The sequence below is a fragment of the Metopolophium dirhodum genome, chromosome 9 (assembly GCF_019925205.1).
Source record: "Metopolophium dirhodum isolate CAU chromosome 9, ASM1992520v1, whole genome shotgun sequence".
Taxonomy (NCBI): Eukaryota; Metazoa; Arthropoda; class Insecta; order Hemiptera; family Aphididae; genus Metopolophium; species Metopolophium dirhodum.
In genome coordinates, this window is record NC_083568.1 from 33,355,942 (window position 1) to 33,383,924 (window position 27,983).

Genomic DNA, 27,983 nt, shown 5'->3' on the forward strand with positions numbered 1-27,983 from the left:
TAAGACAGCGCTAGTAATGCTAAAAGGAAAATATCCCCCCAAACTCCGCCTGTTATACTACATTTCATGGTCAACCCCCCACACCTTCCAACCATGTCGTGTCCAATCCTGTATAACTTATAAAAAAAGGTTAGGTTAGGTTAGTGTGCAACCACGGACTAAGATATAATGGACTGGAAACGACATGGTCGGCGGGGGTCGGAGGACGGCTACGAAAAGGTGTCACTTAGCTGATAAGAATACTGTTCTTGAAGTTTTCAGCGCTACCGGGGGTTTTATTTGGCTACACAATTTGTATCTTAGTCCGTGTTAAATGCAGAGGGCGCTGTGAACTCCAGGAACACCGGCGACCCCCCGCACTTTGCCTCTTGAACATACGTTCGGGGCTGTGATAAGCTGCTGCTCGTTACCAGCATAGATAATATTATAAGATCTTATATTATCTATGGTTACCAGTCCATTATATCTTAGTCCGAGTGTGCAACCCACAGACATCTTTATAGTACTAGATAGTGAACTCCCACCGTGAATTGAAGCATTATGGTCGGGGGGCAATTGCATGGTATTTCATATTATGACAAATAAGATTATTTACGATTTATTTTGCATTGTATTTTATTATTTCTAAACCTGTAGTTTTAAAAACAAAAAAAGTATTTTATATGTCATTTTACATTTACTATTTTATTTTACCATTAAAAACGATGTTGTTCCTAATACATTTTGTATAATGAATTAAATGTTTTGCCCCCCGAGAAAATGGCGGCCGTCGACAACTGAGCTTCAATTGATAACAATGTAAATTACCTTATCTAGTTAGTTTTAAATCGTGATCTTAATTCGTGGTGAATACCTAACCTTTTAATAATGATTATAATTTATAATATAAAATAATGACATAGGTCATAGTGTAAGACGTAAGTCTTAGCTAGTGAGTTTTTTATTTTTATGTCTTAAGTGATTTCAATATTCTATAACAAATAATCGTCTTACATTTTACCTAGTTGTAATTCCATATATTTTAGAAATTTTAAATAAATCTAGTATGTTAATTATAATATGTGTTACTATACAATTGTTGTATTAAAAATGTCATATCTTGTTGTACATACTATAATTATTATATAATATAGTATTATTTTTCAATTACTTATTATGAGAATTATATTAAACAAATTTCTATAGTTAATTAATTACTTAACTACACTAAAATGTATTATGATTTCAGGTAGTACCTTTTCTATGAGTTCATTACCCAAAGATTTTTTCTATGTTGAAATGAATGATTCAGTGACTTCACTGTCTTCAATATCATCTGATTCAGTGTCATCCGAAAGTTCAACATCTGTATCTGATAACTTCTTAACAATAAATGAGGTAGATAAATAGTAAATATCTTATTGCACTTCATATATTTATTTGTTATTATTTTTTAGAATGATCTAAATGAGGATATATTGGAAAAAGAAATTGAAAAATGCAATCAAATGATAAGAATTACTAAAGAGTGTAGTCAAGAACGGATGCGACTGGTCAGAAGACTAGTAGAGTTAAGGTTCAAATTAGAAATGATAACAGAAATAAAGGCTTTAGAAAACAAAAATCTTCCGAATGAAACAAAAGTGGTTTTTGGTCATCATTTATCTTTTGTATGGAAACCAAATTGGTTAGAAAATAAATTTTGTGATGTATGTACAAAAACTATTTGGAAATACATGCAACAGTTGTATGAATGTTCAGGTAATATATTAGATATTATTGTTCATAAAATTAGGTATTTCAAAATGTAATTATTTAAATGGTATAATTGTAGATTGTGGATACTACTGTCATATTTTTTGTGTGGAAAAGATTAAAAGGGTCTGTACTGCAGTTGTTGCTAGTGAACATTCTATGATTCTGACTATCACTCCATCCAATGGATTGTTATCCCAAGATTACAAATGTGCTGAATGCCAATCATATATCCGTATTCGCAACACCAAAATGTCATCTGGTAAAATAAAAAGCATTGGCTTAACTACACATAGTAACAATATGTTTATTGAACATATTTTTATCTTTAGAAGATAATCTTTCATTAGAGGCCCGCTTATGCGACTATGATGGTAAATATTACTGTCCTTTACACCATTGGAATAATACCGCTTTAATACCAGCACGTGTTCTATGTAATTGGCAATTTGAAAAAAAATGTGTGAGTCAGGCATCTTTTCAACTACTTAATTTTAATTATAAATCAAAGATGTACAATTTGGAAAAACACAACCCTAAACTCTATACATATTTAGAGTCACTAAATCAAATCAAAGTAAGAAACTGAATTAATTTTTTGCAATTTAAACAAGTCATTAATTTTTTATTTTTACAGAATATTAAAAACGTCTTAGTAAAAATGAAAAAATACTTGGTTTTGTGCAAAGTTTGGAATGCACAATTAAAAAATGTATCCTCTAGATGTCATGAATTGCTATATGATAGTATTTTGTATAGCATGAAAGATATGGTTGAAATAAAATCAGGACTTTTTTTAGAGGATTTACGGGGAGTAAAAGATGTCTGTGAAAAACATATTCGATATGAATGCGAAGTTGGTTAATTTTTACCATAAATCCACCATAAATAATATTTAAAATATATATTATTATTATTATTATTAGATTTGTAAAAATCAAGGATATATTTGTGAGCTTTGTCAAAAGGAAACAATAATATTCCCATTCGATGAAGATGCACATAGTTGTGTTAAATGTGATAATGTTTATCATTACCAATGTTGGAAAAATAGAGATTTCTGCCCTAAATGTAAAAGAATTAAAGAACGGTCTAAACTAAAAGAAGTATAATTAAATATTTAACTGAAAGTATTAAAACATTTCATTTTAATCTACAATAATATTATTAGTATACTCACCAAGATTTATAATATTTTATACTATTTTAATTAATTTATGTCTTAAGTAAAAATATTTAATTGACTGTTGTTTTATAGCAATAACTGCCTTTAAAAATCATATTAATTACTAAAATGTATCTATGGAAGGGTTAATTACTGTGATATTTGTATTATGAATTTAATTTTATTATTATTGTGTTGATGTTTAACATATTAGATAATTACATAAATATTAATGTTAATTAAAATATATATTTTGAATATTATTTCAAAACATAATTATAAACTATATAATGTGAGTTTTCTTAACCATATTAGGTATATAAACATTGGTTTACTTTTTAAGTCTTATAGTTACAACAATTATTATAGTAATTGACAATTGTATGTTTTAAGAATGAAATTAGTATTTAAAAATATTTCTGAAAAACCTTAACAAGCCCAGGAATTACCATATTGTTATTATTTTTTGCTTTATAGAACACCTCAGTATTGTATTATTTAATTATTATTATAATTTATAAGTTTTTTTAAAAGAGTAAACTAGATTTTGAGAAAAGCAGTGCTGTGCTAACTTTCATTGGTGACTGGCGTCCCTGGGCAATCATATTTAGTGCCTCTATTAAAGATATATTTTAACATTTGCCACCCTTTAAAAGGTTACAACTTTTTCTGCTCTAGGGAATTTGACCCATTTACCCCCTCCCCCATGTCACATGAAATTTTTACTTTGAAATATTTCAGACTTGAAACTGTCAACCTTCTTGAAATATTAAAAAAAAATTTTTTTGGCATGTTTTATAAAATCTTCACTACCTAGATGGCCATACTAATTTTATACATAATTAGTGATTATCAATATTTAATCCTGGATCATGATATAAAGAAGATATTTATTAAGTAATTTGTATAATGTAGTATGTAAAAAATATTTCCTTAATATTTTTTGTTCACACTTAATTAATTAGAAGGGCTTACTGTGCTTTCTACTTCAGTTTTAAATTAAAATTTGTTTTTTTTTTATCTTTCATTAATATGAAATATTTCAAATAAATAAATTTCATGATATTTCAAACCATTGAAGGACTACTAAAAACGTGTAGTAGACAGTAGCATGGTTGCATCACAGAATAATCAAGTTATTCTGAAGTTGCATTCTTTGATGCTGGATGCACAGAATAAAATAACTATTGAGAAGAATAATAATCAGATAAGCTATGTCCAATGTTAACAGTAGCGAGTTTTGTGGGAGGAAAGATAGCACCCTATGTTCCAAAAAAAAAAAAAGGAACTGGTGTATTTTAGGTTAGGTTAGGTAGGTTACTACTATACAATTGAATCAAATATAATATGCGCTTTTATTATCTATATAATATAATAAATTGAAATATCACTCTCTCGCTGTTCGCTGCATCTCAAAAATTATAAAATGTACGTCGGACTTGAAATTTGGAATTGTGGTTCTATTATTGTGAATTATTTAGATATGCAATAAGAAATTATTTTCCAAAATTCACCTTTTAAAGAGTTGCTCAAACAGGAATCTTGACTCTTGAGATTAACGATGGAAATTGGAAATTTTATTTTTATTTATAAATAGTTGCCATTGGTTTAAATCTACAGATTATAATAATTATTGTAAATTGTAATACTAAAAATTAGTATTTATTTTTATATAAATACCAATGGTTGCCAATGGTTACTCTGGTAGATGAGGTAAAAGCATGCATCGAATTGTCACGCTTATGGCCTCAAATAAACAAATTATATCTTAAAATAATTCTGGACAAAGTCAAGAAGGGCTCACTTTTGTGTGAGATAAAAGGGCTAAATATATTCAAAGGTTAGGTTAGGTTAGGTTAGGTATATTTTAAACTCTGTATCTCATTTTCACCAAAAAGTGAGATTGGCCTTTCTTGGCCAAGGTCTAGAATTAAAATTAATAAGTTTATTTATGAAATGTTTCTTTTATAAGACTGTTGCCTATAAACTCAAAAACCACTCGACCAATTTTAACGAAAATTTCAGAGATTGTTCCGAGTTATTATTGAGTTACTATAGAATCTAAACCACGGTTTAAGATATACAACCATGATTTGAACTGAGGTATACCAAAACCGAGATCACCAATATAACGCGTATTTTGTATCAATTGATAATTTATTCCCAGGCACTATATTAGTTATATCAAAAACCACAAATTCACCGTAGGTTGGATTAAGTAAAAGCGATTAACTTGGTATAACTTTGAGTTTTGGGTGGGATGGCTATAATATAATATAATAGAACGTGTCCTGATTGATCAACGCACTTACGCACCTATATAGTCTATAGTCTATAGTCTATACTCTATAGAGCCTAAACGGGAGACTTGAAATTTCCACGGGCTCACGGCACTTTCGTACCACTAATCACCATAGAGCAATATTGAAGCGAAACTCGATCAGCTGATTGGGATCTTGGTTACCTATGATCTGAAGTCTGAACCTATGATTATATCTTCGTCCGTGGTTTTAGACGTTTTAGTACATGACACGTTTTATAATTTGTTCAGTGGCTACACTGGAAACACCAGATGGCGCGGTTCTAGCTTGCTGTGGCGGTCTTCTGTAATCTGTGCGTGCTGTTCACTGGTTCAGTACCTACTCGGGATAACTACAATACGAGCGTTGTGTGTTACCAAATCACTATTCATATTATTCCCGAATAAATCGTTAGAATGCTTTTTTAGGAAATGTGTTTGTGTTAAAATATATAATCAATCAATTAATCTTTTTAATACTTACAAGTCACATTTCTTTTTATTCTTTTGTTGTGTCTAAAAGAAATCATCCTGGAGTCCGGACCGATTATTAAAAGGTAGTTAATTAAGAATTGTACGATAACAGTATTATTTATTATTTCAACATAAATAATTATAACACTACAGCATTCAAGTTCTCGTGTATAATCTAGTTTTAAAAATAATTTATGTTTTTTTTAGTAAATAAATGTTTCGTTATACACTTATACCTAATATAATTTGTTCCCAAGAATAAAGAAAATTATAGATAAACGACTATATTAACTTTAAAAAGAATGGTTAGGATCACTTTAGGATATAGGTCTAAAACGTAATGCAATAATGATTGTATAGCATTAAGAAAATGAAGGATTATAGTTTTATGTTTTAAATGTATTGGTGTACCAAAAATAAATAGTATGCTTTGTCATAGGTGTAATTTTAAGGGGGGCTTGAGTGTTCTCCCCAATAATCCATGGTCATAAGACTGAAAAAATAGAAGGCTTTAGAGCCCTCAGTTTTTCATTGAAATTGCTCCCGTGGACTAAGTTATTAAGACCGTCATTATTTAACAATAATGATTACAAAATGTATTTATCTCCTTAATATAGTTTACATTAAATATTAAAACATAAAAATATGTGCAACGAATAACAGATATGTATACCTAGACCTATATGTGTTATAATATCTTGAATTTTTGTAGGTACCTAGTCGGTAGGTACTTTACATATTATACCTATTATAATATAGTAATAATAATAATAATAGTCTTAAATTCTTATCAGAATATTGAGAATCTTATAGTTTAATATTTGATTGTTATTTATGTGATAATTTGGTTATACACTGCTACTGTGCTACAGGATACCAATACCTAACAAATAGTGATTATATTTAAAATATAAATATTATAATATTGTAATATGTTTAATTTATTCCTTGTTAATTAAAAAGTTATTAGTGAGACATTTAGAAATTGTATAGCTGTTGGATCAATGAACAAAATATCCGGGAATCTCGGATAAAAGTGTATTAGTAAATTAAATTATTCGAAAAAATTATTTTTTTGCTCATGGCTCATCTATTATATGACAGAAACTTTTCATAAATTCTATTAGTTGTTACGAACTTTTAACGTTCACGCGTTTATAAAAGTTCTCGGGTTGTTATTAAAATATATTCACCGCAGAATTCCCTATTTTTATTTTCTAATAAGATATCCGTCAGACGTAGCCTAACCTTCATAATATATAGGTTAAATCGTTATTGCCGCTCTTCACAAAAGAAACCTTACACTCGTGAGTAATACTATGTCTATAATCTATATAATATGTAATAACTGGGGATAATGCGATATCGTTTTGTACAGAAACATGATAAAAATGAGACACCAAGTGAACACTGCAATCGGTCGGTGTTGCGTGCATGTGTCCGTCATCGTGATCGTCGGCGTGTAAATTTACATGCATAATGATGTGATGTATTAGTATTACCCATTATTATTATTATTATTACATGATTCTGGATTCGTCGAAGGCGCCGTGAGTGCACCCACGCATTTCTAGTATAATGTATGTGAGCGCGCGCGCGCACGCGTATCTATACAAATTAACAATCACATAATGTCATTCATTAGCGGATATTATGGGAAAATAGGTAAAATTATCGAAGTAGGTACTACAGGTGCATATATTATATTATATATTATAATTATTGTTTTTATTATTAAATGACTATTGACTATTGAGTGAGAACCGTTTGATGGCGAGGACGATATTGTATAATGTATGTATACTGTAAAATGTATTTGAAATTTTTTTTATTTTTTCGTACAGGTACAATATAAGGACCTTATGGAAAGAATTTCTGTCATCGACAAAATGTAATGAATATGATATAAGTTAGATTTTAGGCATGATTTAAGTACTCAGGTACAAACACAAATAAAATCGTAAAAAATAAACCAATCAAACGGTCTCGCGGTCTTGCGCCCGTAAGCCCTTTGCCCGTGTGTGAGCGTACCGAGCACTGAGTATTTGTGTATATATGCATCATCGTGTATGTATCAATATGCGTACATAAACGTGTGTGTGTACGCGCGCGCGCGCGCTTGTTCGTATATATACACACTGGAGGCGAAAATCATTACGTGCACATGTTTATTATTTTTATATTTTTTCCCTCGGAATATCGCCCGTAGGTGTACGGTTTTTATTTTATGTTTTTGTGCGCGTTTGATGTGCCGTGACATGAGGTCGTACGCGACCCGGGGCGACAATCGTGCTGGTGCCCGGGGCCGACCGCGCGTCCCCCCCCCCCCCTGTCGCCGACAACCGACCACCGCTTACTGCTATACACACTGCCGCACGGCCGTTTCCCCCCCCCGGGCAGGGATGACCGGACCTATGTGTATATTGTGTGAGTGTTTGTGTCTGTTTCTATATACATACATATTTATACAGCCTTATAGGTATACGCGCGCAAGTGTCTGTGTGTGTGTAATATTCATCTCGACTAAATAATATATATATATATTATATATGGTTATGGGTACAAGCGGTGCTCTTCTACGCGTACCCATACATAATATTGTGCGGCGGCGGGTACTCGTGCCGTACGCCCGGAGTGGTCACGGCCCGCGTATATTCGTTTCCCACGTGTTTTTCATAATATTATTATCATTATCATTATATTAATATTATATATATATGTATATAATATGTACGGTACACCACCTCGGCGGGATCGTTCCCACGAGCCCCTTCGCCCTCGTCGTCGCGCGCGCGAGATCGTCCGACATACGCCGCGTGTTCACACTATATACGTAGGTATAATAATATACAGATATTTTAATATCGCCTTCGATATTATATATTATGATATTATTATGTATAGGTACATTAGCATTTATAACTGTGACGATAACGGACTGGGGCGTTTAAGCAATGCAATATTATTATTATTATTATTGTTTTTGTTGATATTATTATTTTATACGTTCGAGATAATGTTAGACAGATACCTAAACGTCTATACTTATATGGTTTTATACGTAAAGATATATCTAATTATCTAAATGCGAAATGAAACATGATTAATTTATTTATGAACGTTTTAACTTTTAATACGAAAAAATGAAAAATAAAAAATTTTATTACTTATACGTACATTGTATGTACCAGGGTATATACGATTTATATAGTTAACAACGGTAATTTCATTTTGATCTCAGTTTCACGTGAATTAAAAATATACATTGGAAATTCGAATATAATCTTGTTCAGAAAGAGGTAAAAAAAATTAATAGTTAAATTATTATTATGAAATATCAGTATAATATATCATAGCAAAACTTATTTGTTCGAAAAGATCTAATCATCTATGATACATACGATATACATATACATATCCTATAGGAATCGCGGAAAAAAGCCCAGAAATATAAATATAAATGTGAACACAAGTATACTCTACTCCTAATTAGTAATTACCATATACCTAAAACAAAACATAATAATATATTATAATGAAAATAATAATTAATTGTTAATTGTATAAAAAATAGATTGTAAATCAAATAAAAATATAAATATGAACACAATATGTATACGTCGTGATATATTGTATTATGATTTATGAGTTATAAGTAAAAAATAGTATTATATAATTGTTAATCGTATAAGAGGCCAATATAGTATTGTAATTGTTGTATTAATTTTAGTAGGTATGTATATACCTAAGACTTATGTTTTTTGACTTAAAACTTATTTTAGTATGTATATATAACTGAGACTGATGTTTTTGACTCTTAACTTATAACACAATAAATCATGACGTATCACGTATACATAATATTGTGTTCATATTTATATTTTTATTTGATTTATAATCATATTTTATACAATCAACAATTAATTATTATTTTTATTTTAATATATAATTATACTTTGTTATAGGAACATGGTAATTACATTTATATTTATATTTCTGGGCTTTTTTCCTTGGTGTGTTTATTATTTTGGGCTTTTTTTCCGTGGGCTTTTTTCCGCCTACCATCCTATAGGTTAAGTTGAAATAAAAACGGTAAAATTTATCTTTTCGTAATTAAATAAATATAAGGTCATAATGTCATACAACTTGATAAACTATTTAGTTAAACATTTACTGCTGTACGTGGTACGTCTGTAGGTTAGCTTAGGGACCTATACTATTGTAGTATGACACGGAACTATTTTAACTTTTTATAGTAAACATTGTATATGCTTAACTGCGTGCAAGGTGTCAGTATCCACATTATAATTTTAGAACTTGCTAAAAGAGTACTTGAGTACGTGCTTCTTTCCGACCATGTTGGATTAGACATATGCAGTAAAACTTAAAATGAGGATAAAAATAATAAAATATTTAGTTTTCAAATAAATGTAATTTATAAAATATTTTTGAAAATCAACTATGGTAGTATTAATTTGTAGGTGTAATAGATAATAGTTTGATATTAAATGTCGAATGTATGCACGATTTATATACAACCAGTGGTGTAAGTAGGGGGGGGGGGTGGTTGAGGTGGGTGATATATCACACCCCAAAGGACCAAAACCTTTTTTTTTCTACGTTACACATTCTTAGTACAATACATACGTTACAGATGTCTAAAGTATACTTATATTTGACGTATGGTATGCAATATTACAATTTTTTTTTTATTAATCAGTCATCATTGATTGCTTGGTAAAATTATATTTTTATCAATTTGAACGTTGATAAAAATATTGAATTCAGCTGTAGGTTGTAGACATATCACTGTATAACCATAGTTATGGTAGATATAGTATCACACTATCTCATTGGTATCAATGATAAAATTATGGTATATACTTTATAGTCATGAGCTACAAAATATTTTAACCTGTATCTATGATCTGATTTCATTTTTTTTTCACTTTTGTATTTTCACTATTTTGTTAATTGTTTATTGTAACTTATTAAATACGTATGTTCTATGTTCTACTTGTTATTAGTGATAAATACTCATATCAACCCCTAAATTAAGGCCCTAATTACGCCACTATCATAGGAGGGAGGCGTAGGGTGATCAAATATATTCGAAGGCTTCAAAAACAATTAATATTAATAAAAAAAAAACACCGTAAACTTAATGAAATACAAATAATTTTGGGGGCAACACTGGCATTCACACTGGCTTAGCCCCCTCCCTATATACGCCTATGGCCACTGTTTACAACCATACAGCTGCAGGTTACTCAACGGAGTATTTCTTTTGATGCCCAGTGTTTATCTTCGATTACCTATTCGGTGAGAAGGGCATTTAGCGCCTAAGTGGAAATTAATGTATATTTTCAAGATATTATAATATATTATATTATATATTTTTAATTCGATATAATATATTAATATGTTATATTATGTATAATAATGATATCACTAAGAGCGCTAGTTGTGATTCTTCCTATGCTGAATAGCTGATTTTGGTGAAAAACTGTGCTCATCACTCTGGAGACCAAAATTTTACTTATACGGTGTTGAGTAACCTGCATATCTTAAACCTTGGTGATTAGTAATTTGTACCTATGTAGGTATAATTTGTTTAGTGCCAACACGAGATACTATAAATAGAACAATAAAATATCTCAACAATCTTGATTCAAAATATGTTTTGTTGTAGGTTGTGGCTTTAATATAATATTATTATTTAAACCTGACCTACACTTTAAGTTGTAGGTATTCTTGGACACAAGCATACTAATTTAATTTAATAACGTATATCTACAATTAAAAATAAATATTTGTATAGATAAACTAAAGTATTTTTTAGTTATTATATCCAAATAAAATATTATTCCTAACCAAATTACTTTTTTTTTTTATTATTATTATTCAAAATACATCTACAATCTATACAGTTATTTGTACAATAATTAGATTTGATAAAGGAAAGAATATAAAATTAACGGCGAATAATAGGATTGGGAAGTTATCCATTGATAACACCCAGTTAACCAAATTACTTAAATTATTTTTGTTGTTACTTATGGAATAATTGAACATTTAAACACCAACTTAATTTTAGAAGTAATTTAATATTGATTATTTAATTTTACAAGATAATCTAACCTTTAGAGCATTTAGACTTGAGAGTATACATGCCATTTTCTTATGGTGTTTTAGTTATATAACATACAAACGGAACCACTTTACTAATGGCACTGGTTTACGTATTAATCTCTCCGTTTATATGCAGTGTAAAAATGGAGAGAAAAAAGTAGATTTTTGTATGGTCGCGTTTTGTTTATATTTTATTATGTTTAATGTCACGTGCCTTCCGTCCGGTACAACTGGTATCATCATCAACAGGTAGGTCCGGATAATATGAAGAAGCGAAACAAATATCATTGACCTTTATTATGACGCTTTCACAGACCATAGACAGGTGCCTTATTTTTACTTCGTTCTGGAATATCAAGATGTCGCATTTTCTCTTACAATGTTTTCACAAAACGATTTCTTTTGTAATGAATATACTGGTTTGGGTACATTTAGAATACTTTACCAAAATTATTGGTGACCAATGACAAAATACAAACAAAGATCATTAACATATTAACATATTATATGTTTTATATGTATACTTTCTTTAAAAGCATATATATATATATACGCATTACGCATATAGTTAGACACGTTGACACATATATTACGTATAATATATTATATATGAACTGTATACAAATGTGATATATGGCAAATAAGAAAGCATCGCACTTTATATATTATCTTCAATCTCTGGAAATTGTGTATTGTATAATGCACCTATAGTGTTTATTTGACGATGTTAACACAAAATCATAAATCACAAGTTTAAATGCATTAAATATCTATAGTGACTATACATATGTGTATACAAATCTGGTTTGGCAAAATTATACAGACCAGTGTTACTGCCAAATTAATCTACGATGTCTGTGTGAGATATTAATCTATATATAATAAACTATATATTATATTCATAATAATATGTGAATATTACCCTCTCGCCCTAATGATATTTTTATATTATTTATTTCATAATATAACAGTTGGATCGTTTTCAGTTACACCTTAAGCGTGGTCCACGCATGTATACATAATATGTCTTATGTGTTAGTACACTGTATAGTTCACTACTATTCTATAATTTTACCACTTTTCCGTCATATCGTGAAAGATTGTTCTGTGTACAGACCAGAACGATCTTCAGCATTATATACGACGCCCACGAAATTGTCGACCCACTATAGATACATATAGCTGTATTATACGATAAGGAGCAGTTGGCTCAATCCGAATAGAAAATTTAAACATCATACAATAATAAACAACAATGATCCAGCTGACTTTAAACCAGTGGGTGATGAATACTTCCTCATTATATAATTTTGAAATACATTTTAATCAGTTTACCCGGCTATAATGCACAGAAATAAAAATATTTTTACATGATTAAAATTAAATTGTTTAGTATAACAATTTTAATACTACATTCAAAAAATCAAAATAATATACATACAATATTTATTTTGTATTTATCAGAATTTATTATTACTATTTCGACTATATTGGTTTTTTGTTTTTAATTGTATTAACTAATAATTCATATAATAATACGTGATATATCATGAATGTATCTATAATGTATACAATTATACTGCATGTATACTTACAGACAGTAAAGGAGTTTCAATTTTTTTTTTATAATTTTAGACGAAAGTGTGAAGTGGTTCGAGATGTGGACGGAATGGAGCCTAAAGATCTCACTTCATCCAGATCCTTATACACAAGTGCACAGATCAAAATCAGGTTCGTATTTATTTAATAGAAAAATATTATGTTCATGATAAATATAATGTATTGAAACGTAGAAGCTTCTATAATTAATTCCAACACGATGACGACATTTTTAGTTGAATTTACTGTGGCTGTGTTAATAGTCAATTATGGTGATATCTTATTGCTTTTTGGTCAATACTTAATACACATTTTCATTTATATGTATATATTGACCACTTATCTATGTATAATAATACAAAACACCTATAAATATTAGAATAAGCTTAAAAAATAAAATACCACATGGATGACTGTATAATTTACATAACTACACGATTATAAGTTATAGATGTCCTTTTGTAATTTATTGTAAGTATAATATTTTTTATGTATAAATACTTATTATTATAATGTTGATTTTTCAAATCCTGGTGAACAGTAACGAAACCATTTTGAAATATTCAGTTTTAAACGTTGAAATATAAAAATACTGCACATTATACTTAGTTTTTAATCCATAAAAAGTAATACTAAGTTAATGGTAAAGTTTCAACCCTTCATCCCAGCCATTAGTATCAATAACATATTATAGAAACTAGTAAATAAACAACTTATTCATTCAATAGTTTTTTTTACTCAGAAATAATAAATATTTATAGTTAATGTTTTATACCTATACTTATTACTTATAATAAGTATATAATATGTATACTATAGTAATAGTAGTATAGTCTATAATAAATATATGGTAAGTGGTAACATACACGCATATATTTTTCTGTTATTTAAATTTTAATATATTTTTTTGAGTGTTAAATTTTGAATTTCAAAAAAAAAAATTATAAACTTGTAATTTAAATTTTTGATTTTAAATATACCTATCGCTCTAGAGTACCAATTTACTTTTTACTAAATGTATTAAAATTATTTTAAATAAGTATGATAATATTTATAATTTATTGTTTTATAAAGTTTTTTAAATCTTAATGTAATCAATCTTCGTTTTTATATTCACATTAATAAACCATAATGCTTATATTTATAGTAAACTTACCAACAATAATATTGTAAAACAATAAATTTATAGGAATAATATTTTTCTGTTATTTTAATTTATAGTAAAAACCAAGTGATTAGATTTTTACATTGAAGTATAAACTATTTATTTTTAAAGTTTTACTCAAATCCATAATATGCACTGTAAATATTATACACGATACTAAAATAGGCATACTTTTTAAATTAAATAATAAATCATTTCAGACCAATTGGATTCATTCTTACCTATAATAGGTTTTGGTTAGGTATAAGTATATCTACCTACTGAATACTGATGGTTTGAAAATGTTGTATATTTTGATTGCTTTCTTATTTCTTATGTATAGATTTATGTTTTTTCCTTATTCCATTATTATATTATTGGATTATTATTTGTATTGCTCGTAGTAATTCTCCGGCTACATCTCCTACTGTATCACACAACAGCAATTCGCCATCACCAACACCGGTAGTGCCTACTACCGGTTACAACCACAAAATCATTGCCGGCATACCATGTGTGGCAGCCGCGTCTAAGTATACTGCTCCCGTCCATATAGACGTCGGTGGCACCATATACACGTCCTCACTGGATACTCTAACAAAGTTAGTTTAATGTGATATGTTTGTTATTATATTTATTTATTTTTTATTTATTGTTATTATATCACCCCAAATAGGTAAATAGTATAGTACAAAGACAAGAAGACATTTATATATATTAAATACAGAATAGCTAATTAAGTTTGGTTATTCAATATAATTTTTTTAGATTTAATTAATGAATCAAAAAGTGCATACAAATTCGCATGCATACTTGAGTGAATTTGGGTTAATTATCCGATGAAACCACTCTTTATATACCTATTTGCGTAAGGTCACGGAGTAGACATGGGAAATAAGTTATAATAACAATCGGGGATGCGAAGAGTAGGTTTCTGTTTCCTTTTTATTTTTATTTTTTTTTTGGCTTACCTAACGATTGGTCCTTTCAGCGTTGCACGCCGTGCCATCGCCTTTGGCATTACACGAACGCGCTACGCTTCACTAGTCACTCTCGCATAAAAGTCGTGCATTACTAGTCTCCGATATATTATACTATATCTACGTGGGCTATAGCATTTTTCTATAAATATTATTGCCATGTTATTAAATGGCTATACAGGAATTTTACCACATGGCACACACTCGAAGAAACTATAAAAAAACGAATTCGTTGTATTGTTACATACCTATATTATATATGTATACTTTACACGCGTTAATGTCATTATACTATGTTCAAAAAGTATGGAAATTATTACATTATTATTTTTTTTTTTATTGAAATACACATTTTACCAATTTAATAGTGACATTATACATTTTATTACATATTTTATGTATATAACTGGTTCATTCATATTTATTAATATAACGTACACAATTTATTTATTTTTACAAAAATCTTACATTTAGTTAAATTTCAGGAATCCTGATTCAAAACTGGCTAAATTGTTCAATGGTAGTATACCCATAGTGTTAGACTCTCTTAAACAACACTATTTCATCGACAGGGATGGCAAGATGTTCAGGCATATTCTCAACTTTATGAGAAATTCGAAGCTTTCGCTACCTGATAATTTCACTGATATTGACCTATTGCTAGAAGAAGCTAGATACTTTGAAATCACTCGTAAGTAAATTTTAAAAACCTATCTACTATTAATTATTACAATCAGTAAATTATACATTATTTCGTTACGGCCTAATAATCCATTTAATAATTTGTATTATAAAACTAATTACAGCCCTAATAAGTGTGTCATATCTTATTTTAATGCTTAATGAAACACGTTTTTTTGTTGTCTTAAATGAGGTAATTGGGCACATAAACAGTCAGTTTATTGTGCATTTAAGTAAGACACTATTATACCGATAATACCTACGCTCTGTTGTCTGACGACAAGGTTAAGAACGTACATTTTTGGTCGAAGGATATTGTGAGACCGCGGTCTTTTATACAGGCCCCCGGGTGCGTGATACTTGTCTCATCAGTATCGAGCTATCTTACTATTTATTTTATTTTAAATCCGTTTTTGTCTCATCACCATTATTATATTCATAACATTCGTAATTCATGCAATTTGGGCTGAAATATGGACATCATTAGACAAATTAAAATATTGTGTAATAAATAATAATAATCGATCATGATTCACGATTTTGGTATTTTTCCGGAGGCTATCTAATGATGCTGAGAAAATTTGAAAATAAAAATAATGCTACGTGACAGTAGTATAACATTAAACTACTTTTATATTCAACTTAAGATAATGAAAAACAAAATTACTTCAATTTATTGTTAAATGTATTAGTTATAAAAAAGTATATATATATATATATATATATATATAATATATTAATATTAATATTAATATATAGATATATATTAATATTTAGACCTATGCAGTTTATCTATTGAATATCGAAAATATTGAAATATAATTTGCTATATTAGATATATAAGATAAAAGAAAAATGTGCATTTAGGTTTAATTTCTTGTAATATGTAAAGGTAACTTAAGAAAAAAAATATAAGGTTTTGTCATAATAATTGTACTTTTTTTTTAATAGATATTAATATTTTTTGGGCTGAAAAAAACTTTCTTTTCTAACTAATTTTTTTATTAAACGGATTTAAAAGTACAGGTTCAACAAGGATTCTAATAAAGTGATTTGCCCCTTCACCACCACACCATTTATCATTTTTCATTTTTGAACCGCCCCATGAGGGGAATGAACGTTTATCGATCAAAAAAAAAAACCAATAATATACACTATACATCTTTATTATTTGTCCAATTGAAAAAATAATAAATATTAAATTAATCTAATAAAAATACAGGCACCTATCATTAATAGAATCAAGGTTCAAAATCATGTTCTGAAAAACCATTTATCACGCGTAACGCCACGCGTTTGCCGCGCAACAATGATAAACAGTGTACAATAAATAGGTACACAATATGTAAAATAGTAAATAGTAAATACCGAAATATGAGGTATACCTACGGGCTGCGACCTACCTACTTATATTTATTATTTACATGAATGGGTAAATAAGGTTTAATAAATATATACCTGAAGTGATACGGTACATAAACCTGAAAATATTATATATATCTACCTACTTATGCAGTAATGCGTCTGTATGCTGTACGCATATTATACGTGAAAAATAATGTTAATTATATATTTACCATGCATAGTCATATATGTATTGCAATTAGTGTAATTGGTTTATTGTTCCAGCCATGTGTAAACAGTTAGAAAACTTGAAACGAGACCGGATGAAATGCAACCGGACAAATGGTTGGGACTCAAACGGCCCGAGCCGGTCCAACAGCAGCCTCTCCGGTACGAAAGACCAGTACGAATGCGTGTCCGTTCACGTGAGTCCGGACCTCGGGGAGCGGGTGATGTTGTCTGGTGACCACGCGGTCCTGGACGAGGTGTTCCCCGAAACGGGCCACTCAGCGTTGGAGCCTTCAGCCGGACGTCCGGCTGTGTCCTGGACGCCCGTGGACTCCAGACACCTGGTCCGGTTTCCGTTAAATGGATACTGTAAGCTCAACAGCGTGCAGGCCATCACCCGGTTGTTGAACGCCGGTTTCACGGTGGCTGCAAGCACGGGTGGCGGTGTACACGGCCAACAGTTTTCCGAGTACCTGTTCATCCGAAAAATGTCCAATTGATAGCACGCGTTGCGTAAAATGACAGCATCAGATCATAACTTATAGAATATATTATATATTATATTATATACAATATCATAATATTTACACGCGTTATACCAGAAAAGTTTACGTTTATGTAATATGATTATAATATAAATAATGACGGAATTAGTTGTTTAATTATAGGTATGATATTAACTTTTTTTTAAGGCTGGTTTACATGTTAAAAATAAGTTTACTTTGGCTATTTTATAATAATATATTTAAATATATATATCCGTTTTGTATAAAATTATATACGACTATTATTATATTTTGTTGATTGTGAATTGCGCAATAAACAAACGATACCTTACATATTACATACACTTTAGTCTATAGTCAATAGTAGCAGTTAATTACTATATGAAATTAGTCAAGAAATTAAAATTTGGTAACTGTGTCGTATAGTATGATTTACATTATATCCTCTTCCTTCTCCTCCTCCTCCTCGTATAAATAATATTCGTCATCTAGAAATATTTTCAATCTCAAAACGTAAAATAAATACGAATGAATTCAAAACAAGTTAATTTCTAAAACATGAATTAAATAATGCTGTAGAGTTCTCCAAAACCTACATAATATAATACCCGCTGTATAGTAAATATAGGTATTTGTTTCGTTTGTGTAACATAGGTAAATAAATTATACTTCCATATTACAATTGAGTTTCTCGATTTATTTTGTTGTAAATAAGTCTGTGAAAATCATTTATTGTTATTATTATTTTTTTTTATAACGAATTTATAACGATATTCATGATTTTGAAATAAAGGCATAGAACCATTTAGAAATAAAAAAATCATATACCTACTTTAGTTTCATTTCTTTTCAATATTACGGGTTTCGTCTTTAATTTTCACAGGACCTGACTTTACACAAATAAATTATTTGTTTACTGATACAACGTAGATTAGTTTATCAAGCGAAAAGATTACATGTTTGCGTAGTCATCATAAATACGTAAATGCTTAAAGCACGTTTATTTTAATATATTTTTTATTCATGGGGTTTTTTCTACCCTTCACATAAACCATGATTTGAGATGAGGGAGGAATAAAAAAAATTCAACATGAAGTCACCACTTAGGTGGTTGGCCGTCGTCTTATAGCTGCTGGCTTGTAATATTTGAAGGCCTGGATTATAGGTATATGTATATGTATTATGTGTGATTATACATATTATTTGTTTAAAAATTCGTGATAAGTTGAATTTTAAAATTCAATAGAAAAAAAAAATCGTATATTTCATATTTGGAGAGTTACTGGCTGAAGATATTAATATACATAACATAATTAACATTTATTTTGGAATACAACAATAAATATTATTGGAGAAATAAAAAATAAAAATTGTATATATGTATAGGTTAGGTTAGGTTAGGTAACTATGTATATAATTGTATAATATTGTGTATTAGTGCCTATAATTCTTTGAAGATTTTACTTTTTATATGAATTGTTAACATTATCAAAAATTATTTACGTATTTTTTTAATCTACCTCATCATTATTTCTCTTTTGTACACATAAACGTTATTTATTTATTATTATTTATTGTTTGTAAAATAATAATATTTCCTTGCTGTTACTATAAGATTGTTTACATATGTTTACAATTTTGTCCAAAGGCTAAGCCCGTAAAATAAAATAAATATAGCTTATACACAATAGGTACGTGCATGTATTATCTTATAATTATGACCTGTATCGCTGATCATTGAACGGTGTTCCAAAGTTATTTGAATCGTTTAGAGTAAAAAAAATAATAATAATAATAAAAGTTATAAGGTTTGTAAATTGTAAATAATTTATAAATATTAAGTACATATTATGTTCTCATACACATATGTGTATGTATATTATGTTCTCAAACTTATAAAACGGATGTACCTACATCGCGTAGACGATCTTATTTCCACTATAGGTATATAGATAAAAAGTAATGATAATACGTATGTATTTTAAACGTCGTCTAACAATTTTTTTTTTAGGGTGCACTTACCTATTTAAGACAGAAGTATGCATGCATATGCCGCTGCCGTGGACTGAACTATTTTTCCCGTGTGATTCTATTATTTCTTTCTCTGCAGTGCCTGAAGTAGCTTACAAAGCCCTCCGGGCAACAGCGAGGTCACTCGTCGGTCTTATCATATAATATCTATCTTATTATTCAATACAATATTATCTATAATGGTTTTCAGTGAAACATTATTTTTCTTCTTTTATTGCGTATTAATATATTAAAGATACCTTATTATTATCTGACGATATTATGCGTGTTTAAGCGGTGAGGCACGCATATTTGCACATATTGACTTTATAAAAAATAATGAACGCGTTCGCAATGGCAACCAACACACTACGCGATGAATTATAATATCATGTGTAACATGGTCGTAACTAGAATTGTAAATTTTGATATTTATGATAGTGTATGCACACATACGTGTAATCGATTCATTGCCACATTGCAGTCACGCGTATTATATTGTATTATATATTTTTGCAGCATTATTATACCTGTATATGAATACAAACACAAGTGCACATAAATGTTGTACCTACGCCGTACCTATACATTATAGTCGCACCCGAAAGTTGCTAAGGGAGCTCTAGTCCGTCGTGTTTTAAGAAAATTAATATAGGCAATTTAATATGATGACATTAAAATGACTTGTGTGTGCAAAGTGTGCAATGTGTGAGTTTAATCTGTAATCATTTACGATTAATATTTCCTAGAATATTATTTGGCCTGGGTTGTAACAGTAGGCCCAAATAATACCACCCGGTGTATCAGTCGTTATATTCGACGTAAATTAACTTACGTACGCGCAACACATTGGCAATAATAATAAATTTGATAACTTTTTTCAATTTAAAAAGTGGTTTTTAGACCAAAAAGTCAGATAAAACTGAAGGAATTTGGTTTGACGGATTTCTATTTTCAAATTGATTTTTATTGATTACCAAGTTGACTACGTTTCGGTCGAGGCGATTATCCATTTTGAATATCTATTTTTTCAGCTGTGATATCCATGAATAAAAATATGATATTTTTATATTTATATTATTCATTTTATGACACTAACAATAAAAGGAATATTAAAAATCGCCTCTGGTCAAACCTAGTCAACTTATTAATCTATCATAATTCGTTTTCAAAATTAAAATTCGTCAAACCAACATCCTCCCGTTTTGTCTGGATTTTTGGTCTAATAGTCAATTTTTTTCATCGACTGGAGCCCCCTACACTTGTAACTTAAAAAATAATAATTATGATTTAATAATCGATATCTATTTCAATTTATATTTTTACTCGTTCAAAACGTTAAGATACTTTTTAATGTATCTATTCAGTTTTCATATTACGATGATGAACAAAATTACTTAATATACTGCATCGTATACTTCAATTTTACTAATTATTGATATGTTGTCTTAATATAACGCTTCAGAACTTAGAAATATATTATTTCTAAATCGTACTTATCTTTATTCGTAAATTATTTCAACGAAAAATTGTTTTCGTACTTGCAGTGCAATATGACTTATGGTACCTCTGACAAATTCCTCATAGGTAACTACTTAGGCTACCTACTTTTTATCAGTGACTTATAACCACAGTAATACACCAACGACATTCTATTATCTATAAAATAATATATACGTAGTTATTACCTATCGGTCGATAATCTTAAATTCTTACGTATAATAAAATGTAATATGGTCAGTGGTCACGACTGACGACAACGACCGTATCAAATACACACCTTTATAGTATATATAGCGTACTTAGCAATTTGTATTTTCTTTTGAAACGAATGCGATATTATATCATATTATTAGTATTAAAATATAGTCAAGTATAATGTTGCCAAATGACTCTGTTATTAACTTATTACTTTCTAGTTAATACTCAGAAAAGTAGTTTGAAGGGGTCACAATAATATCAAATATGATATGACTTATCGGTTGGAAACGATCATAATATAACACGATACACATGATACACATGATGTAAAGATCGACATATTTTGATATGATATGTTATAGTAGGTATAGGTATATTTGTATAATATGACGGATGATTGTATTTATTTATTTACAAATTCGAGACACCTTTCGACAATAATTTTTTTTTTGTTTTAATAACGAACGTCGTACTTTAGTACTTAACTACAGCTGGTAGTTTTTCATTATTATTTACGTATAATTTCACCAGTGCGATTACTTGACGACGTGTTCATAATTCTCACAAAATTGGGATTGTATCGAAGATTTTAACGCCTCTGGGCGCGACGTGCAGCTGTGTCACGCCCACTTTGTTATAATTTGTTCTTTAATTTTTCATCGCGATATATTTTTTTTTTTTCGTCGACGACTTATCGACAATATTATTATTAATCATTTAATCGTAACCCCCGTATCTGTTCCCACAATCGAAATACAAAATATACTGTACCTATATCAACCGATTAACAGTGTTCTACAACAGGCAACAGCCGTGTACCAGCAGAGCTCTATATAATATACAGGCATACAGCTAGGCTACAGCATTATTTAGTGTAAAATTAGGTGGGTACTGGGCAGTATACATATAATATATATGCAATGCCTTGTGTTGTCAACAAGAACTATAAATTAACCACACACACACATATATAGATTAAAATATAATATTTTCCGTTTATATTATTTTATTATATAGGTACGCTCGTATAGGTTCGCTTGTTATTGAAGGTTTAATTGATACTGCGGTGATGTTTTTATTTTAAACGCTACTCGTTTAACATCATATTATAATAATAATATGTGTATCGTATTATACGTGACGTGCGCCCATACACACACACAAACACACATATATTTGTAATGTTATTATAATATATATACTTACTCTGTAGGTAGCACGTGTAACGGTTTTGTTCCACGTGCGCGTACATAAAAGCCATTAAATCCGCAAGCACATAATATACCCATATCATAATATATTATTAAGTTAAGACGTCTAAAATTGAATTTCGCTTTTCAAATCCTCCAACGAACGTGCCGATGATATTCACGCGGCTTGCGTCAATCTTTTCAGTTGTGCTGATCATCACGCACAGCACTATGACAACACATTTGACATTACGCATTTTTGCGTATAATAATAATATTATAATCGTGCGAGGATCATTTTAATATCAAAACCCTGACACTTATTATTATAATACGCCGCGTAGTTTCTGGAACGATGGGTTTGCACCACGGATATAGATATTAGATACTATGGTTGAACAACAAGCAATCATAGATAATAATGTAAGAGTAAATAAAGTTTAGATTGGCGGAGTGGAGTGGTATGGGTTACCCCGCAAAATGTTTGTCCACTACTCCGCCCATCTAAACTTTAAATACTTATAACTCATAATAACTACTCGCCCTAAATTCGATTTTTATGAATAAAAATACTTACAAAAATATTCTGCTTTAGAAAATGAAATTAAAACTATGTTGTCATTCAAAAAAGTAAAAACTTAAAAAAATATAAGGATAAAAAATATTTAAAAATATTATTTTTTAATAAAAACGTTGTTTTTTAACAACTTGAAACTAAGTAAAAAAATATTTTCAAAAACACTAATACTTTTTGAGATAATGAGTGTTTTACGCTTAATGATTCACGGCGCTGTATACTGCACGTGCGTCGTTAATATACCTACAATGATATAAGTTTACTCAAATATATAATATTATGTTTTAATGTTTATACGTATTCTTATCATGCATATCATAATTATATAATATTATTATCAAAAAGTTGAAACGTATATTATGGAGAAAGAGAGTGAGTAAGTTAGAAAAAGAGATAGAGGGAGAGAAGTGTTAAAAGTTTCGTAGGTGTTTTTAGAGTACAACTCCGGTGATATATAATATAATTTTATATATGTATATATAAAATAATAATATACATATAATAGTGGTGTCCGTATATATATATATATATATATCGTCGATGGAACGGCGGTGGCTCTTACAAAAGTACTATACACACAATATAATATATTATGATGCATATATAATATAATATATAGAATGTGTATATAAAGAGTGTTGTGTATATATAAAGGTCGTCGTGGTAATATATATCTTTGCGGCCCGGAGGCAATTTCCACCGTCCAAAGAGCGTCGCGCGCGGCTACAGCGGCCATGTATACGCTCGCGTATTCACACACACACACATACACACACACACACACACACACACACAAGCGCGCCCGCCGAGAGAGGAGATCCGGAGAGAGACGCGGCCCGGAGCGATGTTAATTTGTAAGTCCGCGTCGAACGCCCGGGGCCGCGTAGACGCGCTCACTACGCCGCCGACGACGACGACGTCGACCTGCCGGATCTCGAGCCCCCCGGGGAGGCCACCCCCCCCCCCCCCCCCCCACTAGCACCACTGCCTCGCCCCGTAAAGTATTCATAGGACAATATATGGCTGGCGGGCACGAAAACCGCCCTGGCCCCAGACGCGGAGACCATCCGCGCTAGCCCCCCGGGCCATAAATTGATTCGAACGTGTATATATAATATATGTATATATTGGAGTTGCCATAGTTACAGCCCGGGGCGGCGTCGTAGTCGGCGTGCGTGTGCGTATACGTAGTGTATACGTGTGCTCGCGTATACATATATATATATATATATATATATATTATACACGCGTACAACTGGCTCACGCCCTGGGGCAAAGCACCGCCGCCGCCGTTACACCTCCACCCCTTCGTCTTCATCGTCCAGCCACCCGTCGCGTTTTTCTACTCGTTTACGCGCGTATTTTATATGATATATTATTATTATATCGTCATTATACCAGATACCTGGTACCGTTGTCATGTCAAATATAGGTATACCCATAATATTATGATTATACGTGATGCATTTTTGGAAAAAGAATCATATTACCTAAATATATTATTATTATTTATCTTTTTGATTGTTATTTGATGGTTTTTTCCCAAACATGAGGTTTATGGCTTTTGTGAAATCGTATACTAATGTACTATAATATTATATTATAGTGTTGTATTGCTGTTGCATATCTCTACATAAAATATAATATTAATTATTGGTATATTAGTATAGTATATTGGTTACCGAAACTATGACGAGAATATTTGGGGCTAAGATGACTACAGACTTTTCGAAAGACGAACGTCGTTATTATAGTAGGTACATATCTTGTACATATTATAATATTATACCTAAACGTGTTGGTAATATCAGCCATTCGATAAGTAAATACTATAATACACATCTACGGAAATTACAAATCTACGCGACATGTATTATATGTTTAGGAAATGTTATTATAATATAGGTACAATATACATAATGTACCAATTATTCAATTATATTAAAAAATAAGGTGGGCTATAGTAGGTATCAAGTGGGTCAATGTAATGAATGGTGTTAAATTTGAATTCAATGACATCATAACATTGTATACGAAAAACCATTCAGAGCGAAGACGACCGGTCAGTCTATGGTATCACCAACTACCAAGCATATTTGATGATATTATTGTGAATAAAGTAATTTATTACTTTAATAGGTCATAGATAATTTACCTATTTATGTGGAACCTTATTTTAAATTTTTAATCCTTAGCTTTAAAAGTTGAACATATTATTATACATTTTTAAATACAAAATCATTTTAGATTCTGAGTGGAGCGATGAATGTATTGATTTTACAATGACGTAGGTATGTTATTTTTTAACGATTTTAATCGCACGCGCGTGTAAACCTATAGTATATAATGCCATGTATAATAAATATTGTATATACAGTTGTATACACCTAATTATGTCACCGGAGACCACAACACAAATATTATAATATAAGCTAAACGCATCTTGTACAGACGTAACTGACTCAAGGTCGACCGCATCACCTTTTAATATATAGGTATTCGTAAAATATACAGAGTCGTGCATCGTTATGCAACAACATCAATGCGTATCCTATTATTTTATTATTATATGCAATAGTAATAATAATAGTTAACTGAACAACATTATAATAATATACATATATTAGTATATTATTGACGTTTCTAGATTCTGAGCGGAGCGATAAATGAATTGATTTTTTATTTTTTTATTTATTTATTGCGGTGGGCTCAATATAATGTACAAAAATATATAAATTCAACCTAAGTGGGTGTTGCAGTTACCCAACTTTACAAGTAGAAATTTTATAGAGATAATAGTAATAATAAAAAACACATGGATTTACAATGATGTTTTTTTTTTGTGTGTGTGTGTCTGTGTCCACGAAAAGTAGTTGAAATAATTCTTCAATTTTCAATTTCAGTATTTTGTTTTATGGGAAAGTGAATCTAGTTGGTACTTTGTGGGGTCAAAAGTAAAAACTCCCAATAGTTTTCAAAAGCGCCAGGAAAAACAAAATAAAAATTAAGAAAAAACGGGAATTTTTACGCAAAATTGGTTTTCCACAAAATTGAATTTTAGTTTTTGGTTTAACTTTAAAACAAATGAACGTATATACATGAATTTTTCACTGGTTGTTTATATTTGCATATAAAATGTTAAAATGTTAAAATTTTCAAAATATTTTCATTTGTTTTGAACTGTTTAGAAACATTTTCTGGTTTCCAATTTTATTAGTCTTTTTTTCTGTAAATGTCAATAAAACTTTATTTTTTGGGTAAAATGTTTGAAAATTTAATAAAAGGCTCCTACATTATTGTTACAATGACATTTGAAAAATATTAAAAATCCTTAGTCACAATTTTTATTTATAAGCATTTAAAGTCAAATCTTGACAAAATACGAAAAAATCACGAAAATTAGCAAATAATTTTGAGTTGAGAATTCTTAAAAATTTTAGATTCTGAGCGAAGCGATGAATGTATTGATTTTACAATGATGTGTGTGTTTTTATAATTTTTTTAATTTTTTTGTTTTTTTTGTTATTTATTTTTTTTTTATTTTTGTGTCTGTCCTCATCTTTTAGGACAGTAAAAGTGCTTGGATTTTCTTCAACAGTAACTTTTCTGATAGGAAAGTGAATCTAGTTGGTACTTTGGGGGGACAAAAGTAAAAATTTTCCAGTAGTTAGGTTGGATTGGGTTAAGTTAACCCAACCCAAAAGCGACGTGAAAAACAAAAGAAAAATTAAGAAAAAACGGGAATTTTTACGCAAAATCCGTTTTCGAGAAAATCGATTTTGGTTTTTGGTGTAACTCTAAAACAAATGTCCGTAGGGACATTAGCATTTTCTATACACCATATTATTTTGACTCTTTTTGAGCTGTTAACGGACATTGTCAGTTTTCAATTTTTTTAGTTTTTTTTTTCTATAAATATCAATAAAATTTTATCTGTTGAGTAAAAAAGCTTGAAAATTTAATATAAGGCTCCTAGGTTATTGTTTCAAAGGCAGATGAAAAAAATTAAAAATCCTTAGTCACAGTTTTTATTTATAAGCATTTAAAGTTCAAATTTTGACAAAATACGGAAAAATTACGAAAATTAGCAAATTATTTTGAGTTGAGAATTCATAAAAATTTTTCTTTTTAAATCTAAGATTTGAAAATGTAATATAAGATTACTCATAAGTTTGTCTACCTTTATCAAAAAAAAAAAATGTCTACAAGAAACTTAAAT

At 29.7% G+C, this 27,983-nt stretch overlaps 2 protein-coding genes across 5 annotated transcripts; both read left to right on the top strand.

Annotated features, from left to right (window-relative positions):
• Positions 1-491: 491 nt before the first annotated feature.
• Positions 492-3,393, top strand: LOC132952028 (differentially expressed in FDCP 8 homolog). Of its 4 annotated transcripts, none has more exons than XM_061024143.1 (7): positions 492-798; positions 1,229-1,377; positions 1,437-1,740; positions 1,814-1,996; positions 2,067-2,311; positions 2,372-2,590; positions 2,661-3,393. In XM_061024143.1, exons 2-7 carry the CDS (start codon positions 1,243-1,245, stop codon positions 2,844-2,846), a joined length of 1,272 nt encoding a protein of 423 aa, XP_060880126.1. In that variant the 5' UTR covers positions 492-798; positions 1,229-1,242; the 3' UTR covers positions 2,847-3,393. The 4 variants fall into 4 exon arrangements, with proteins under 4 accessions (XP_060880126.1, XP_060880128.1, XP_060880127.1 ...); XM_061024145.1 differs by having other exon boundaries at positions 789-917; XM_061024144.1 differs by lacking the exon at positions 492-798 and adding an exon at positions 816-931.
• A 2,133-nt stretch (positions 3,394-5,526) lies between these two features.
• On the top strand, positions 5,527-18,557 carry LOC132952640 (BTB/POZ domain-containing protein Tiwaz). The gene is made up of 5 exons (XM_061024975.1): positions 5,527-5,755; positions 13,440-13,535; positions 14,952-15,149; positions 16,013-16,218; positions 17,838-18,557. Exons 2-5 carry the CDS (start codon positions 13,474-13,476, stop codon positions 18,278-18,280), a joined length of 909 nt encoding a protein of 302 aa, XP_060880958.1. The 5' UTR covers positions 5,527-5,755; positions 13,440-13,473; the 3' UTR covers positions 18,281-18,557.
• The last annotated feature ends 9,426 nt before the right edge of the window (positions 18,558-27,983 follow it).